The sequence below is a fragment of the Rhyacophila brunnea genome, unplaced genomic scaffold (assembly GCF_057557595.1).
Source record: "Rhyacophila brunnea isolate RB1 unplaced genomic scaffold, BYU_Rbru_1.0 scaffold_12, whole genome shotgun sequence".
NCBI classification, from domain to species: Eukaryota; Metazoa; Arthropoda; class Insecta; order Trichoptera; family Rhyacophilidae; genus Rhyacophila; species Rhyacophila brunnea.
The window spans coordinates 22,069,865-22,090,314 of record NW_028232774.1 but is presented as its reverse complement, the minus strand read 5'-3'; the positions used below and the strand labels follow the sequence as shown (position 1 = coordinate 22,090,314).

The window sequence follows — 20,450 nt, the reverse complement described above, 5'->3', positions numbered from 1 at the left end:
GATTCAGATGGTAACAATTAACCTATGTCGCGAGCATAAATAATAAATATAATTTGCTAGACCTCCTTGTCCTATTTGTCTATGCTCTGATACTGACCCTAGTGCTCGGACGTGGTGGTTTGGCGGGCGCGGGGCGGCGGCGGTGCGGGCAACTCAAACGTATGAACACGTCTCGACATGTCCGTAGCAATGCGCGGGGACGGGTGTTCGCGCGTGTTGTTTTGGCGCGTGTAGCTTGGCGCAGACAAGTGAGCGCTTGGCCGTAGTCATGGGGCGTGTACGACGCGGAATAGGCGCGGGGACGAGCACGAGTAGAGTGTCCGTAGTAGCCCGCGCGCGTCCGGCGTGTTCAGCGTCAAATCAGGGATAGGAAACCATAAACACAGAAAATTTTTTGCTGGAAAACTCCTATTTGAAATGGCAAAACTTTGCAGCAAAATATGGGGACAATGAAACCAATATGGAAAGCACTTTAACAGAAGAATTTTATAACTTATACAAGAAACTGCGGGAACAACCAGACAAATTTTTCGAATAAGAGTAACATGAGCAAATATTTGATCAATTATATTCTAATTGATTTAAAGTTTTTACTATTCTGTTTGAGTCATTTTTTGCGATCCGAGTATCGCTTTTCTGCATCTTCAAACACCACCAATGGTGAATACGCACTGTCATCTAATACAGTTAATTCATGTTTATTTGGTAAATTTATATTTATTAATTTAAATTTAAATTCCATTAAGTACCCTTGGTCGATAATATATTTAGATTATATATATTGGATAACATTATATAAGGAAACTAAGGAAAAACGACTTTTCGGTTCATATGGTGTGAATGTAGGTGTAGAGTATACGCTTCATAACTTTGCACCCCGCCTCTAGGATGGAAATGACGTACCTACTTAATATATTTTATTTTTATTATGTTTATATTTTTTTATTAAGGAAAACAAGCATTTACATAGATTACAAATATGTATAAAATAGACTAGAAAAAAGATATTGCAACCAGCAAAGTTTCCATATAAATTATAATATAGTTAAGCCTAACAATATATAAAGCAAGAAGAACATAAAATACAGAGTAATTAGATAAAGAGATAAATGAGAAAGAATATTGAATAATTATATACAAAAAAAAACATTTTTTAAGTACCTTTATAAATATAAGAAAGATAAGTATACAATATTATAAGAATGTGTGTTAAGAATTATTGAAATTTAAATATATTATTTATATAGTAAAAAGTGCAAAATTATAAAACGTATACCTATTTTACACCACTTCGCACTATCTATGCTTTGCGAAGATAATACCACAAATGCACCTGACGCGCGCGGTAAGCTCATGATGGTTTGAGACACCCGCTGCTCGCTCGTTTCCCGTATTGGCGCCCGTCCATTCAGTGCGGACATCTCTATGCGCGCAGTATGGGAAGAGCCCGCCGCATGTACGATCTTGTCTGCGCCAAAACAACACGCGCGAACACTCGTCCCCGCGCATTGACTACGGACATGTCGAGACGTGTTCATACGTTTGAGTTGCCCGCACCGCCGCCGCCCCGCGCCCGACAAACCACCACGTCCGAGCACTAAGATCGTACATGCGGCGGGCTCTCCCATACTGCGCGCATAGAGATGTCCGCACTGAATGGACGGCCACCAATGCAGGAAACGAGCGAGCAGCGGGTGTCTCAAACCATCATAAGCTTACCGCGCGCGTCAAGTGCATTTGTGGTATTATCTTCGCAAAGCATAGATAGTGCGAAGTGATGTAACATAGGTATACGTTTTATAATATTGTATACTTATATTTATAAAGGTACTTAAAAATGTTTTTTTTGTCTATAATTATTCAATATTCTTTCTCATTTATTTATCTCTTTATCTAATTTCTCTGTATGTTATGTTCTTCTTGCTTTATATATTGTTAGGCTTAACTATATTAAAATTTATATGGAAACTTTGCTGGTTGCAATATCTTTTTTCTAGTCTATTTTATACATATTTGTAATCTATGTAAATGTTTGTTTTCCTTAATAAAAAAATATAAACATAATAAAAATAAAATATATTAAGTAGGTACGTCATTTCCATCCTAGAGGCGGGGTGCAAAGTTATGAAGCGTATACTCTACACGTACATTCACACCATATGAACCGAAAAGTCATTTTTTGACTTAGTTTCCTTATATATTATCCAATATAATATAATCAAATTATATTATCGACCAAGGGTACTTGATGGAATTTAAATTAATAAATATAAATTTACCAAATAAACAGGAATTAACTGTACTAGATGACAGTGTGTATTCACCATTGGTGGTGTTTGAAGATGCCGAAAGGCGATACTCGGATCGCAAAAAATGACTCAAAAAGATTAGTAAAAACCTTAAATCAATTAGAATATACTTATTCAAATATTTGCTCATGTTACTCTTATTCGAAAAAATTGTCTGGTTGTTCCCGCAGTTTCTTGTATAAGTTATAAAATTCTTCTGTTAAAGTGCTTTCCATATTGATTTCATTGTCCCCATATTTTGCTGCAAAGTTTTGCCATTTCAAATAGGAGTTTTCCAGCAAAAACTTTTCTGTGTTTATGGTTTCCTATCCCTGATTTGACGCTGAACACGATCGGACGCGCGCGGGCTACTACGGACACTTTACCCGTGCCCGTCCCCGCGCCTATTCCGCGTCGTACACGCCCCATGACTACGGCCAAGCGCTGACCAACGGAAGATCAACGAACGAGTAAAAAGTCGAGTGTTGTCCGATGTTTAAGTTCTGATTTTCGTAATGTCTTCCAATAATCTCGAAATGTTGTGTTATTTAAATAGAAATTTGGCTAAAATAATATTGGAGTGAAAACAATACCTACATTAGTTTTTTTTAATAATTTTTAACCCTTTGAGCCCGAGATAGAACAGTCATGAGAAAAAATATTTGTACTTTTTTTATCCAATGAATATTATTAAAATCACAAAAAAAAAAATTTTTAAATTAACTAAAATCCACTATATGCACATATGTGCATCTCAGGTCACAATAGATATTAATATTGGATACAGTACAAACAAAGAAGTGAAAGAAAAACAATGTGATATCCATAAATGATACGATTTTATTAGGAAAAATAATACAATAATCATAATAATAAAATGGTGATTAGAAAAGTCTATTTTTTTAGATTAAAAATATAGTACATTAACGGGCAAAACCCTAAATAATACACATTAATAAGCGCACTTCAGGGAATATGTTTAGGGACAACCTTTCTTTGCTTTAAAGGTAGTTCAGTGATTCAGTGTTGAAGTCAATGGTGAAGAGTTTCTTGGTTGACCTTGTATCGGTGATGATAATGATGGCTAAGTGATTCTCATACCAAATCATAGGGTTTGCAAGTCTGATGTTCTATAACTATGAAGTATTCCAATCACATTGGGTATTTTCTTGCCCATACGTTTGCATGTACAATGAGCAAACAATTTACCAAGTCCATGTCCATAGTGGTCAAAGATCCTCATAGTTTACATGCTCGATGTCCTGTGAAGGCAAACACACCACTGTGAAGATTAGTGCGGCCCATCGACTTGTAATCTGTATTTTACAACAGCTGACTGAATGATGCATATCATTCTTCGTCTTCTTTGGATCATAACATGCATTGGCCTGGAATAACGAATCGGTGAGGTTGAAGCTGGTAAAAAAGTCATCTGTGTAGATGAACAAGAGCAGTCGTTGCGAAGATTTTTGCACAATAACATTACAACGCCAGCATTCAGATTGAATTATTTCATATCCTCACCAGATAGGTAGGATTCATTCCCCCATAAGGAGAATAATTTATAGAAAAATAGGAGTCCAGAACCCAAGCATCCATATAAAGCCATGAACTGAACTCTTCAGCTGAACATGATTTGTCTTAACAGGCTCAGCGTAGTACTGAAACAATAAAAAATACAATATGATTAATCGATACATTTATTCCTAATTATTATGTATTTAACATCAGAAATATAAATACTAATGTTCAATAGTATACATCACTAGATCAAGTTCTTGTCCATCCAATCATCAATAAGGATATCATAAAGCTCATTCATCACAAACTGTATTAATTTAATTGTTAGGTAAGTAATTAATCTTTTTACCAGTGCATGCACCTGCCAATAAAAATGATAAGTTTAATATTTATGAATAAATGATAAATAAGGTAAAGTAATATAATATGAGCAGTAATACCTTATAGTTTCAAGAGCCAGGGTAGGATCCTGGATTGTGATGTTGGAGGATTTATCTCAGTCTCTGGCAGTAAGTTCACTTCCTCTGGTTCTCCAGGATGAAAGTCGTTGTATGGCCCCAGGAGAAGAATGTGCATATCATTACTTTCGTCAGGGTCATATTCTCCACCAACTTCGACATCATTATCATTCAAAATATCACCAATATGCTGGTCGTTCAAGGATTCGTCTTCATTTAAACAAAAAACATAACCTCAATAAATCAGATACTCTTCCAAAATATGTATCACTATAGACCTGAGTTCCACCCGTGTGTATTGAATTTTGAAACTAAGATTGTGACATTTTACAAAAGTGTGCAAATAATTTAAAGTATATGGAATAGTACTATGATTCATTATGAAACTAAATACATCATTAGTTTTTAATAGAAATAAATATTAATAGGTATTTAATTAAAAACACTTACTTGTCAGAGACTGTTGATGTTTTAGACGCCATTTTTGTATTGCGCTAATATCCGTCACTTCATAGTTAAAATAAATTATATTTTAAAACTACATAGGCTAGGGCTCTAGTAGTAGAAAAATACTATCTATACCAATGAAGTCAAATGCGGTTCAAGTATCCATTCAAATCACTAGTAAAAAATATTTAAATTACATCCACATATGTGTATCTCAGGACGCAATAGGTTTTCCGAAGACTGTAAAAATCACTCTCGTCTGAATTGCCGCGAGAAGCGTCGAAGCGTGCCAATGGAGCACAGGCATAATACTTTTACCTGATTACGAGTAGGTAGGTAGCAGTGCTGCCAACCGTATTATATTTATAGTATTTGTACTATAATTTTGGTCCGCGTACTATGTACGATATAAAACAGGTATAGTACGCCCAAAGTACCATAATTTTTAATATCGGAAAAAATATGTAAAAAGTAGGTACTAATATTTCGAGATTTCCGTTCGATAAATTGGTGCAAAGTACTATAATTTCGCAATATATGAACATTTGGAGAACTTGGAAAAAACCCTTGACTTTGGCTTAAAATAAAATTTCTTGAATTCTTCCGTAAGCACTTTTGGTTGGAAGACGTACCTAAATAAAAAGGGGTCTATGAGTTTCTCAAATTTTTCATTATTTTTTTCTGAGAAACAAAAAACCTATACATTTTCAACAGATGACAACGCGCACTGTATTTTTTCCCCAAATACTATAATTTTGGACGCTCTGTACTATAATTCCACTTTGAAAACATGGCAACACTGTGTCATAATGGGCCTCCACAGAGTGAAGGTTTGTATTAACAGATTTTGTTTTTTTTTTATGAGAAATGGATGTCAGCCACTTGCTCAACCTATTAGGTCCATACTCTGGCTCATACACAAAATGAAAAACAATATGTGTACTTGCCAGACCCAGGATTCTAACCTGGGACCGACGACGCCAAAGGCCAACGCTTAAGCTGCGCGGCCATCGTGGGTGTCACCTTTTTTACCTACTACAATGGTAATATCTAACTAAGCAATACTTTTAAAATGCTACATGTTTTAAAATAGATGACAATTCATGGGCTTCATGGATCCCGGTAGGAATCAATGTACTTTAGTAACACTATATAGGTACAATGAAAATACTATTTCTTCCAGTACATATGCAACTAATAGTTATCAGACTAATCATAACTTCAGTGTGATTAGTATAATATGCAGTATTAGTCTGAGTGTGATTAATATGGAAAAAATCCCTAATCCACGAAGTACATTAGTTGGAACCAAATAGATACATGTTCGAGTCCCGCTAGGTGCACATTTTTTGAAAATAATTAATAGATTTTTGAGGTATTCCAAATTAAGTAGGTAGGTATATATTTTCAATAACGAATGCTACATTATTCGAAATTTCGTATTGTTCAATAAACTAGATAGACATAGGCGTTAAGATTTTGAAGTTCAGTTAGGTATGTTCGCCTGTTTTGATCAGTTACGAGTGCACCTAAGTGGAATGTAGCCTTTATTACACATAGTAAATCGTTCAACAACGGCAGGCTGTTAAAATTACTTACAATATAAATCAAGAATCACTCTGACATCTATCTTATTTGATTCACTGTTGAAATACCTACTTAATATAAATAATAATTATCGCTGTGCTATGCTATGCTAATATTTATTATAAAACTATCCATATGTTATCAAACCTAATAGGTTGAGCAAGTGGCTGACATCCATTTCTCGTAAAAAACAAAATCTGTCAATACAAACCTCTACTCTGTGGAGGCCCATATGATCATATTTGGATCGGACATGGTCGAAAGAAAGAATGTGTGTTGACATCACTTCATAGTTGAGTACATATCTTCGATTTTATCTCGGGTGTGGAATGTGGAGCATCGTCCGAGCACCCTACATCTTGTACGCATCAATTCTCTCCCTAACAGATTCTCTGAAAATCAAGATTTTTCCATACTATCTTGGTGAGACGACTCATAGCATTTTTGGTCATCGAAATTCTTCACATAATTTCCTTCACACAGCTACTGACATCACTGAGGCTTGACCCAAGGTATATGAAATTGCTCACTCGTTCCAAAAGGTTTAGTCTACTGATGAGGACAAACTTATCAGCTTGTCAGCAAAATATACAGTAATGAAAATTTCTATAAATTATCAAGCACGGATAACCTTAGTAGGTTTAGAGAAGTTTAGAGTGATAGAACCACTCAAAGATAGCACATCAGGGAACACAAAATTAATGGGAACTGGCTTATCCTACTGGGTGTGGTATAACAGGCTACTGATATCGAATGTGAAAAAATATGAGATAAACTTAAACACGTGTTAAAGAATATGTTATCTTCAATAGTTCATATGTATAATAATATGCTTTAAAGTTTGTCATGTAAATGTAACATGTATTCAATATTGAGAACTTTGTTATATTTGGGTTTTATGGCCTGACCGCAATGACATTATTAATGGACTACGCACTCAGTACAGTAGCTAGCAAGTAAATTCGGGCATAGCAACATTCGCACATGCATAGGTAAACATCACGCAATTTCCATTATGCGATATCACGCATCTGGAATTTATAGCAATATCACCTTTATTGTAATGGCGTTAGAGCAGTGTTTCGAGTATCAATGTTCATTTGAGCGAACCATTCGGCAGACCCGACAAAAAGCATCAGTAATTTATAGCAATATCACCTTTATTGTAAATGGCGTTAGAACAGATTATGCCATTCGGCAGACCCGACAAAAGAGTGAGTGTCATTTTTTTTCCAGATGCTTCGTCCATATTAATGTTATTGCCTGACCATCATAAAACACCGTATAATGTCTTTGTAAAATACCCTGTATCCATTGCGATGGCTTTTACATTTCTATTTATTAATCTGTTCTGTGTAGCACATTCTTGATACTTATTACCTACCTAGTCTGGCAATGGCACAATTATTATTGATTAGATCTGATAATGATTCCTTGTCATGCCGATGTCCATACATTGTGTAAAAGTTTATCATTAATAAGTTATTGGATATGGGGAATAAATGAAACATTGAATGACAACACTTGAGATAAATTTATTTCGTAGGACTTATTTAACAATAATTTATTATTATAGGTAGATGTTAAAGCTCATAATTATAATAGACACTGAAATAGAATAAGGAAGATGAATGCATAATCGCTTGAAGGACCTATCATGTTTTTTCAAGTTATTTTAATAATAAATCACATCATACTTTCATTATATATCGGATTAAATCCACGAATAAATATTTTATCAACCTTTGAGGTCTTATAATATAATAAATCTCTGAAATAAAAATAGCAGAAATGTATGAATTCTTAGTTTTCAACCGTTTTCTAGACCATAATGACAATGAAAATAATTCTAATATATTCACACAAAACAAATTATAACGCTATAAGCAGGTTCTTACCAAAACACTTGTTTGTATGTAGCAAGCTTTAGTAAATAATACACAAGTGATTATAAAACAATCCTGGATTATAAAAATCAGTGAAATTTAAATAATCCATGCCTTTAAGAGACAAATGATTATTTTCTTTGAAAACACAGAGAGCAATAATAATTATTGGTGTATAAGATGTTGGAGGCTCATTTTATCTTTGTGAACAGTGGCAGTTTTACATGAAGCAGATGAGGCAGTTGCTTTATCAGAATGTAACATTATCTATGATGCATAATATGTATGAAAAAATTCAAACAAAAATTCTTTAATTCTGGCAACATAGCTATTACTATATGCATAACACCCATTGATAGGTTTTATTATAGCACAGTCACCATTTTTGCAAAGGACCCTAATACTTGTCGGCACTTCAGGCCTCAGCGTACTTAAATCTTCCACTGCATGTGAATGGTATCCTAATATTAATAATCACATTATTATTAGAAATGTCAAGAAATAGTTTTTGGTCTAGAAAACAGTTTGTAATAAGTAGTTAAAATTTGAAATTAATTACCACAATAGACAAAGCACATGAATAAAAATTCATAAACAACTAACTTGGTGTTTCAATGTTTCACGATTGTTTATTATAATACATATTTTTAAATCTATTTTTAACCATAATCCCCAACCATACATAATATGTCTTAAAATGGAAAGAAGAGTGTGAAAATATAATTTTTACTTGATTGACTAGTTGTGGTAGGTATCCACATTTTGTTTCAATATTTTTGATATGTTCTATGGTAAAAGCCATCGTAATCATTCGATCAATTTAGCAATGTAAAAATAACCATGAAATTTGTTACAATTCACATTGTATAATATTTCAAGAATAGGTTTGTCAAAATTACTATTATAATATAATCGGTAAATAGAAAAGCATGATATAATATTATGATATGGAACGCCTCGTTTTGATATTTATAAAATAAAAGCTTGACAATAGAAAATATACCTATTATAATCAACAATTTATTTTAGATTTTATTTGTGTGTAACAAACATAATAGGTGCTATAAAATAAAACACGTTAATTTTTAAAAAACAGAGAAAATAACAATATTTCTACGATTTTTGATCACAGAAAAATAACAGCAAGAAGTATTATAGTAAAATACAAAAATAAATTCAACATTTTGTACAATACTTTGGCAAAACTGTTATAAATAATATATTATTTAATCATTGAGTTCATATTATATCAATTTTCTTGTAGAATTAATTAAACATAATGTGACAACTGTGACAATTGAAAGCATGACATCTGTTGTGATTTTGGAATCCTAAAAAGCTTTGATTTTTATGTTGATTGACTTACAATAATATTGAATAGGTGGTTTTCCCAAATAAGATAAGCCAAAAAATTGTTATCCAAAGTAATCAAAATATGTGATCATTCAATCTGTAATTATGTGTTGTATTATTTATCATGATTGATAACGTTTTAGAAGAATTATATACCTAGATGTCATGATTTCAAACTAACATGCACAAGTAATCTGCGTAAGTAGATACTTAATGATGTGAAAAGCACAGTAGGTAATTTATAATAAGTCTCTGAATGAGAGAGAGAAGCTACTAAAGACAAGATACTCACTACATAAGATAGAAAGATTGAAGTAAAATTTTCATCTAATCGAGTGTTTATATAATATGTGTAAACATGCCAGGAAAATACCACTAGACAGCCATAAATATCGTAATCATATAGTATTATATTGTGTTGGCTACTTACTTATTTTTTTATACATGGCAGCATCTTGTAAATTGCATTACATTTTTACACAATTAATAGTAACACATTTATTTTGAATATTAAATACTAAATTATCTCGTTGCACGTATTATGAATTTTTAAAATACATATTATTAATATTTCTACTTTTCTCTATTGTGACTTTCAGCTATTAAATATATTTTTAGGTACTGGACAAGTCTGTACCAATACTATATTATATATTATTAATTGTGCATTGAAATTAACAGAATATTATAAAAAAAAAACACCTCTATCTGACCATCGTAATAAAGTGAGTTTACTCTGACTGTTGAAAATCTCTGAAAATCTTAGTAAAGAAATGATGTATGATCCCTGTATTCCAAGTTATCGACAAAAATGATGATAGAAGTTACTAAATATTATTTATTTGTGATACAGTTGGGTAACATGGTTCTGAAATTCGCTATAAGTGCATACATAAACATCTGTTCAGTACAATTACATGTGTGGATATTGTGACATTATAAAATAATCAGTATTACTATGTTATTAATATGCAGTATTTTATGAACACACAGAAATATATTTTAAATGGTATTCAGATTTTTATTTCTTCTAATCTCTAAAATAAATCTTCATGGATTGAGAAGGGGGCAAAACATACTCACTTTATTATTTTTGATATCGGTAATTAAGTAATGTAATAAAATAAATGCAATTTACGAAATCTCAATTCGTTTTACATTCATACTGTCAATAATATCAATATTTTCGTTTCGTATCATTAAATCTATCCCGTCATCTCCACTATACCATATAAAGAAATATTAAAGAGTGTAGGATAATAGGAAAATAGTGCATGACTACAAAAAAAAGTTCTTCATGCATAGGGAAAGTCTTTATGTTTGGCTTCACTATATTAATTATATATACCAGCTGGAACAGTCGACTATTGCCGGCTGTTCTGCTAGTCATGTATGCTAAAGTACGAGTATATTCTTAGTTGCCACCGAGTAGATAGATTATCGTTTAATTTAAAAGTATTTTCTACAATATATTCATTAATTTTCTGGCACATTATATTTGTGACTGCCAAAGTCTCCGATTAATATCAATATTTATTCATCTTCGTTCATGGTAAAATGGTAAAGTTATTATCACCAGATCATTTTGAGAGTTTTGATAGTGTATCAATGCGTTGTCAATAATAAAATTGTAATATTGATCAAATATGTAGTCAAATCTTCTTCATTGGAAATTAATTATAAGTATTGTTGTAATTTATAATGTTTTCAATGTGTTTATCGTACTTAATACATGTAACATTAAAACTCAAAGATTGTTTATTAGTCACCGCAATTATTTGTGCTGTTCACACAATATGGTGAAAAATTTGGTGATTATTATTAAATATATTTTTGACTTATGACAGTCTTGAAATTACACAAGCACTTATTTAAATACCCTATGCCAAAGAATGTTTACTCATGATTGATTATTTATAGTATACAAAATCAACTATACAATATTATCACTGCAGTACTTCAAAACTCAAGTTTAAAAAATATTATAGTACATACATAATTATTTTGACATAATATGAATTATCGGAATGGTAGTTTTAATTATTACTCTTTGATAGAAAAACATTACAGTTCTTTGCTCCTTATCTATAATTAGAAGAGATTAATTTATTAATTCTTGTTTAACATGTCTGAATAAGAAAAATAACAAAGGGGTATTCTCAATTTTTTTTAGTTGGTATCGTATTGAACTACATTAGTGATATTTCAAAACTTGCATAACTGTATTAATTAAAAATCTAACACATGACTGTTTTGAAACATTGATTTTAATATCGAACATCTGACTACATTTTATTTACCGTTGAGATATTTTGACATGTGACAGTTTACCTCTCAATATTTTCAACGAAGAAACGAGGCGACTCTTTTCTCATTCGCCAACGTGACCTGATAATAGTTTGATAAATGACGATGTGAACCATTTCATTTTCCCACTTGGGTGAATATAGCAACATAATATATATGAACTAGTTGGACGTCATGTTGGAGACTTAAGCTGAGCCGGCCTCGTCCTCTTGATTGTGTTTGGCGAGAGCAAGGAGGATCATCGTCAGCTCTTTCCGGTTGATTTTGCCATCATCGTTGTAGTCGACGCCCTGCAAGATAGTCTCCTCGAAGTCTAAGAGGTCTTGCGCATCATAATCCTGAAACATATATATAGATATTAAATATCATTTTTCATATTATTATAATATATGTGATTCAATCATTTTCCAAAAGATAGCAAACATTTGAAATCATTCTACTAAATAATATGAATAATATGTCTGTCGGAAGTTAGCCATGTGTTCAGTAAATTTACGCAAAAGTGTTGTAAAATTATGGGTAAAGAAAGCATTCAAAAGAAAAAAGACTAAATAACTCGCAATAAAATGTGATCCCGCTTTGCATCGCACCTAATGACATTAATATGGACGAATCATCTGGAAAAGAAAATGACACTCACTTTATTGTCGGGTCTGCCGAATGGCATAATCTGTTCTAACGCCATTACAATAAAGGTGATATTGTTATAAATTCCTGATGCTTTTTGTTGGGTCTGCCGAATGGTTCGGTTCGAACGGGTTCGCTCAAATGAACATTGACATTAGAAACACTGCTCTAACGCCATTACAATAAAGGTCATATTGCTATAAATTCCCGATGCGTGATATCGCATAATGGAATTTGCGTGACGTCTACCTATACATGCGAATGCGCGAATTTACTTGCTAGCTACTGTATTGAGTGCGTCGTCCATTAATAATGTCATTGATCGCACCCACCTAGAGTTGGGTTTCGGTATTCTCGAGAAATTTTAGAGATTTTCCATCTCGAATCTCGAGATTTAAAATTTTCAACATTTCGGGAAATCCCGGATCTCGAGAATCTTTTCTCGGGATTCGGGATTTCTTTATTATCAAATATTAATTGAAAAAACGATTTTCTATATGAAATAAGTGGACAGAAAACACAAAACGTTCAAAGACTGATCGAGGCATTTAACACAATTAAGCCAACGTCGACTGAAAATGAGCGCAATTTTTGCAGCATCAGGGAATTTTGTGTTTTAAAAGCGTACGCGATTGTCAGACGCAGCGATTGACAGTCAGTGTTTTTTGAAAGTCTATTTTAATAAGTAATGTTTTGAATTATTTTTGTTTTCCTACTTCTATTTTGTTTGTCTTCTTACATAAATAAAAAAAAATCATATTTTTGGAATTTGTCTGTTTTTACACTGATTTTAGTATTTTTACAGTTTTTTTTAATTTACCCGATTTCTCGAGAATTCTCGAGAACTATTTTCTGGAAATCCCGAATCTCGAGAATTCAAAATTTCATCATTTCGGGAAATCCGAATCTCGAGATTGAGATTTCTCGGGAAATACCCAACTCTAACCCCACCCCCACTACACCACTGACATTTATCACCATCCACTGCTATATGAAAATTTTCCTTGAATCAAATGTGAATATGCCAGATCCGGGATTCAAACCCGAATACCTACAATAAATCTTGCTATTTTTAAAGCATTTATATTTTCATAAGCAGGTCACTGATGGACTTTTTATAGATGGCCAAATGTATTTGTTACCTTTTTAACAAGTTCTAGGAGGTCTTTTAAAAATCCTCTTAACTCCTCATTTTCGATGCTGCCATTGTTGTCCTGGAAATTACATACAATCATATTGATCAAACACAATAAGAATTAATAATGCGAATAAATCGGGTCAAAGAATTATTGAGATCTAAAGGATTTATGACATTAGAGAATTTTGTGATTATTTGCAGTATGATATCTATATTAATTTGTTGAATAATTAATTGGTAAGTTTTCTTCCATGTAAAAAGAAAGAACAAAATGAGCCAAAGTTTGACCAATTGGTTAATGTTACACGAAAAGCCAGTATATAGTAAATGTATGTATATTATATACGTTATATACCATCCACGTATTTGGCTAAATTAATTGAAGTATGAAGTCCCATTGAAATTAAACGTTTTCTTATTACAGTCCAAACTTATACGTACCCTGTCATATAGAGAAAATACTCGTTCAATGTCTTCCTTAGTTAACTTTGTGGCACCCTGTCAATGAAATGAAAAACAATGTTAATACAAAATACACAATTTAAGCAATATCGATATTAATAAAAGAGGTACAAATAAAAATACAAGAATATCTCCGCAGTTGGATATAAGAAATTTAGTTTCGGTTATAACATTCGTCAAAATATTTATAAAAAAAAAACATAGTTAGTCAATACCAAATTCAATGCAAAGTCGATTTACATTACCTATTTTGTAAAATGTGTGGAACTGGCCTCAGGTTACATAATTTGAACCCCAGAGGTAAAGTACCTACCTATCGTACTTACAGAAACTAAAATATTCAGTACAGACGAAAAACGAAATCATGAATAGTTTGTTCTTTCGTCATAATATTTCACCGTAGCACAGATTGTAACATGATTTTTCGTTACGCCTGTACATTTTTTCGTAACGAATCCGCCCGGGAGGTCAAGACTAAAGGGGTTTGGGACGAAATCCCGAAGGCCGAAATCCCGAATGCTGAATTCCCGAATGGCCGAAATCCCGAAAGCCGAAATTCCGAATACCGAAATCCCGAACGCTGAAATCCCAAATGGCCGGAATCCCGAAGGCCGATATCTCGAAAAATAAAAAAAATACAAACAGAAAGGCCATTCGGGATTTCGGCCTTCGGAATTCCGGTATTCGAGATTTCGGCCTTCAGAATTTTGGCTTTCGGGATTTAGGCTTTCGGCCATTCGGGATTTCAGCATTCGGGATTTCGGCCTTCGGGATTAAGCCTTCCGGATTTCGTCCGGCACCCAGGCTAAAGCATGTATCCATGCTAAAATGTTTAAAACCTTAACAATATATAGAAACCGATTAAGTATTAAAGTGATATAATATAGAAAATATGTTGATGTCTAATTTTATTTATAATATATTTATTGTAACCGGGTATGTTGTTAAATTAAACAGTTATCTATATAAATATCGTAAATATTGTAGAATTAACAAATGGATTTGTTTTTATAACCATCGTATTATTCTAATTTAAAAGTAAAATATTATATAATAAATAACTAACGCTAAAATCAATCAGTTACGACGCTTGCCTTAAATCGTTGTATTTTTGTCTTTCAAAAATATGGATTAACTACAATTCATAGGCCTATTTGCTACGACATTGTATCTACTTCATTGCGTTAAAATGTGTAATATGCAGTTAAACATGTTAATCTGGAAGCCTGAAACATTGTAGAAGACATCCAATCAGTTATGAAGGTGCGAAAAACAACGGTATACCTAACCTATATATTCCTTATTATTAATAAGTTTGGTGATTGTTTTATATCTACCATCCATTAGAACTTGAAAAGCTGACGTCAAAATACATAAAAACTCAAAAATCCAATTTATCAAAAACGACAAATTACCGTTCTGGGGTCCGGAAATATATCCGATAGACATGTCACGGCTTTCAATAAGGTACTAGGTACATCGCGAATATTGCAAACATTGAAACATGTACCTACCTATGTAGTACATACTATCGCATAAGCTCCATACAGATTGGTTGGTTCTGAAAATTATTCTGAGTAATAGCTTTCAATGCTTCCCGCAATTGCAAAGCTCTCTCTATAGAAATTCTGATATTTCCCTAATGAGCTTAACTGGATCAAACCAGCATAGACACAGAGATATACGTAGATGTTGATAGTTATGTAACTATCAGGGATGGATTTACCATAGGGTTATTAAATGGAGACTGAAAAATAATTTAAAAAATCTTGAGGTAAGTACTAATACCTTTTCGAACTCAGGTGTATGTGTGGTTGTGGTGGAGTCCTTCATTTGGGCATTATTGAGGTTTGGGGAGTGAAAGACATTGTATAACAGGCACAAATATTATAAAAATTATTAACACAGATAATTATTTGATGGCGCTCCGCGCAGAGTGGGTTTATTTCCTTCAATTACACAAGCATTGATTTTATGGGTATATTATAAAGATTAGATAAGTAAACATAAGGGGTCGGCGATTATTATAGCTACACTTGTCACATGTCACTGATGGGCGGATTAACTTTTGGTATATTACCTGATCACACTATACCTACTGTTCATTCGATGATTAATTAATTTAAGGGGGGTTCGTGTAAAAATAACTTTCGAGATGATATTTATTTTATAATATTATTTAGTATTTACAGAGGTTGCGAACATTTGCAGGGCTGGTTATTTATGATTTGATATGGAGTTCTGATGCGTGATTTGAAGCATACTTTGAGGGGGGGGGGTATATTTGGTGACAGTAATTAGATGAAGTACCTATCCACGTCCGTACTAATTAATAAAGTTAGGGAATCAAAAAGCTTGACAGAAGTATGTAGATAATTTTAATGAAACATAAAGTTATTTCAACCAATCGTATGAAAATATGGTACATTTTTTTTTTAAATTTATAAATATATCAGAAGCCAGCCCAAGTTTTGACACGTTCGTTTAGACACGCAAAAGTCATCCAATTTCCACGCACCATCCAAACCCTTCGTGTCAGAAAAGCGTGCAATATCATAACCGATCACGTTATGTCAGCGTAGATTTTGCGCGCGAAAAGTATTCGGAAAACGAATATTTATTAAATAATGTTTTAATTAGTTTTGTTTGGGCTCCCAATACGAATCAGCCCAGACCCACTTCAAGTGTAAATACTGTGCTGATAACTTATGAATATGTAGGTAGATAGATAAGATCTTAGGCTTGGTTGTATAATACGAGTATCAAACTGTTGAAAGGAAACCCCTTAGAGAATTGCAAAATACTACTATTTTCCAAGTATACTTGCATACTGTAGTTTCCAAGCTAGTTCTATTTTTCCCATGTAAGCAGGCCCAGTCTTATGGCGATATCACCGAGTGGGCCCAATCGAACCTCGAGCTCTGGGAGGCCTCGCCGTTGGTTGATAAAACTATTCAAAAATACGATGTACGTAAGTACTAATAAAAATCTTACTTCCAAAACCGCACATAATATATTATAGTATATATGTACAGATATACACATATAGGTATAATACATTATAAAAAAATGTGTTTTATGTTTTTAAATACGTATTGATTATTTAAAACCGAAGTTATCAATTAAATATATTTAATTGAAGTTTTAAAATTAATTCGCGGAGGAATTACTACGATCTTCCTGAAAGCGCGGTAGTTTTTTCAAGGTTTACGTAAAACAATGTTAGAACCAGTGCTTCCCAACACATTTCGTGTCTAGTCACACTTTTCAAAATAAAAATAAAATGTGACACGCCATCTTTTTATTCATATACATATGATTTTAGCAGACGTCTGAAGAATTTCATCGACCGACAAATACCTAGGGAACAAGCAGATTTCGTTATGGGCAAGGGAACTCGCGAGCAAATTATGAACATCAGGCAACTAATTGAAAAATACAGAGACTTTAATACTCCTATGATGTCATGCTTCATTAACTACCTACCACAAGGCATTCTACTTTGTAATAATATGGAACTGTATGTGGAACGTACACCTGGAAATGGGAGTTCCAGCATACCTTCAAATCTCATCAAAAACCCATATAACAATAACCACACAATTGTAAGAGGAAATACCTAACACATTTTCTGAAAGTTTCGGAACCGAGAAGGGAGTCCGTCGGGGGTGTGTTTTATCTTCCCATTTATTCAATATATAGGTACGGAGGGCATATGATGCGGAGGGTCTTAAATCATTGGCAAGGTGGAATAACAATTAGTGGCCAGAAAGTAAAGAACTTAAGATTCGCAGATGATACCACGCTAATCGCTGCTTATGAAAGAGAACTCGCAAAACTGCTACACCGGGTTGAGGAAGAGAGTCGCAAATACGGCCTCCTTAATAATAGGAATACGACCAAGTTAATGGTTGTCGATCGGGCTAACCTTCTACCAGCAGCAAGTATACTCCAAAACCTAGAAACGGTGAACAAGTTTGTATAACTGGCATCGACCATTAGTGGAAAAGGCGGATGTGAAGCAGAGTGCACACAGATTGCGAAAAATGCAATGAGACGTTTAACCACTATTATATGGAAGGATCGGCAAATTTAAATTGCCACGAAAATGATGCTTGTACAAACATTGGTGTTATCCATACTTTTGTACGGTGTCGAGTCAAGCGGGAAGCAATCGATGCCTTCGAGACGTGCTGTTGGCGCTGAATGACTCATATTTCTTGAACAAAGCACAGGGCGAAGCAGTCAATCATCCAAAGTCTGCAGATAAAGGAACGTCTCTCGACAATATGTCTGAGACGCATTCTGCAGTTTTTGGACATATTGTTCGGCGCGGAACGGACAACCTGGAGAGACTGGTGGTTTTGGGTGGCCTCCAGGGAAGGCAAAGCAGAGGACAACCGTCGGTACGCTGGAGCGAACAAGTGAAGGAGCTGACTAGGGCAGCATTCACTCTGCCTTGAGAGAAGCAGAGGATCGAGAAGTATGGAAAGTATTAGTCGCTCAAAAGATGACAAAATTCAAAGGTGGTCACGATCCTCAGCCAGGCGGGAACGAATATGTATATTATCTTAAATTAAAATAATTTACATGTTTTACGATTTTACTTGAAAAAAAATATTAGCTGGAATTATTTTTATTATATTTTTACTATATTAGCATAATTATATAATATTTATATTGTAGTCAATGTCTTGGGAGCACGAGCAAGACTCAGATGAGCCGGTCACGTTGTCAGATGCGATGAATAGCCGGCCCCTGGGCCGCCCCCGGCGGAGATGGGTGGACTCGACTCGAGATAGAAAGATTCCTGAAGGACGGTTGCTCAGTTGGCCATGGACCTCAATGGTCTGTACCGCTAGCTTAAGAGCATACATAAGTGAAATGGAAAATAATTTTCAACAGTAGGTGGGACAAAATTTCGCACTCGTCGCCAATCGGAGACCGGCAGTCGAGGTGTGAGCACGTCAATTTGTTTTGTGATGGCGTCGGAGGAATATATTCTTATATCGTGTAAAGATGACTAAAAAACGTTACGCATATACTTCAAAAAGAAAACATGTCAATGAATATATTATTATTATTACTAATATAACAATAAACATAACATGAAATGGACGCATGTTGAATTTTTATGACAAATTATATTTCGTTCGGCACGCGTCATTTGCACAATCCGCGCGTCGCCTAGTCACGATCTTTTTAGACCATGCCTCAGCTGAAGTTGCCTTAAGTAAGTAAATAAGTATTTTTTTATTGATACTATAGAAAAACCGTAGAAATGTATAATAAATGCATGTCGAAAGGCAAGTAGGTACTGTAACAATAATTAATGCTGCTCTATTATAGACAGTATGTTAATACTAATAATTATCACTTATTCTTTTTATTATATTATCAGTTAATTTTATAATGTGGAAAAAACATAGTTTACGTTGAGCTGATTATTTTTATTATTAAACATTGCAATTAAAAGTAATTAAAAACAATATAGGTAACCAATCAATTCTTTCAATGAGATACTTTCTTGTTTATGAATGGATCGATGCTTGAAAGAACTACCTACTTATAATTATTCTTGGACAAGTAAATTTAAAGGTGACATTTATTTAAATTCTGGGTATATCTTGCAGCACACCGGTTGGGAAGATCTGTGATAGGTTATGAAAGAAAATTGCACCTTCTGCAATATTAAACCCGCGTTTGAGCATTGTAAATGTCGACGAATATAATGCGCACAGGCACTTCTCCGTAATATTTTCGTCATCATTCATCGTCAAACACACATCACCACCACTCAACATAATATTACAAGAACATCTGTTATTTTCTTTTTCAGATTTTCAATGTTTCCACAGTTTTCCTTCATAAACATCAGCGTGTGTTATTTATTAGTCAATGTACCTATTTCAGAATGTAACCCAACAACTTAACTTTCGTTATTTTTAAAGTAAAATAAAATTCTATATTTGAGACTTTTTGAATGATGAAGGCAGCGTCGATACAAGAATAAATAAAACAATAATAAAGATGGTAGCGTAAGGCTATAATCGCGGGTGTAGATGTAGTGGTGAGATCAATGTGATCGTGAGATTGATTATATTAATGAACTGAGAAACTTGACTCGAGTGGAACGACGATTGACTACGTTTAGTGATGAATACGTGACGATAGTCGTGCGTCCCGTGACGGACTCGACGAGTGAGTGAGGATTTGTGGATTGTCCTTCTTATTTATACAAATGCAATCCATATATTATTACAAGAGATAAATTGTCACAATTAACGAATTATAAAATGCCCTACTGATCTAGTTATAATTGAGGAAATGATAACATCTTTTTCGCTCTATTGTTTTCTTTTGACAACAAAACATA

General features: G+C 33.6%; 1 protein-coding gene across 2 annotated transcripts in view; it reads right to left on the bottom strand.

Moving 5' to 3' along the window:
- Positions 1-11,375: 11,375 nt before the first annotated feature.
- The window catches only part of Cbp53E (Calbindin 53E), a 319,445-nt gene continuing 310,370 nt past the window's right edge, over positions 11,376-20,450 (bottom strand). Inside the window, exons 11-13 of one of the 2 annotated variants that reach the window (XM_085960956.1) lie at positions 14,054-14,110; positions 13,617-13,688; positions 11,376-12,185 (exon numbers count right to left, since the gene is read on the bottom strand). In XM_085960956.1, coding sequence (XP_085817082.1) covers positions 12,033-12,185; positions 13,617-13,688; positions 14,054-14,110 — 282 coding nt within the window. In that variant the 3' untranslated portion in view covers positions 11,376-12,032. The remainder of the gene's footprint in view (positions 12,186-13,616; positions 13,689-14,053; positions 14,111-20,450) is intronic. The other variant, XM_085960955.1, reaches the window with a different exon arrangement.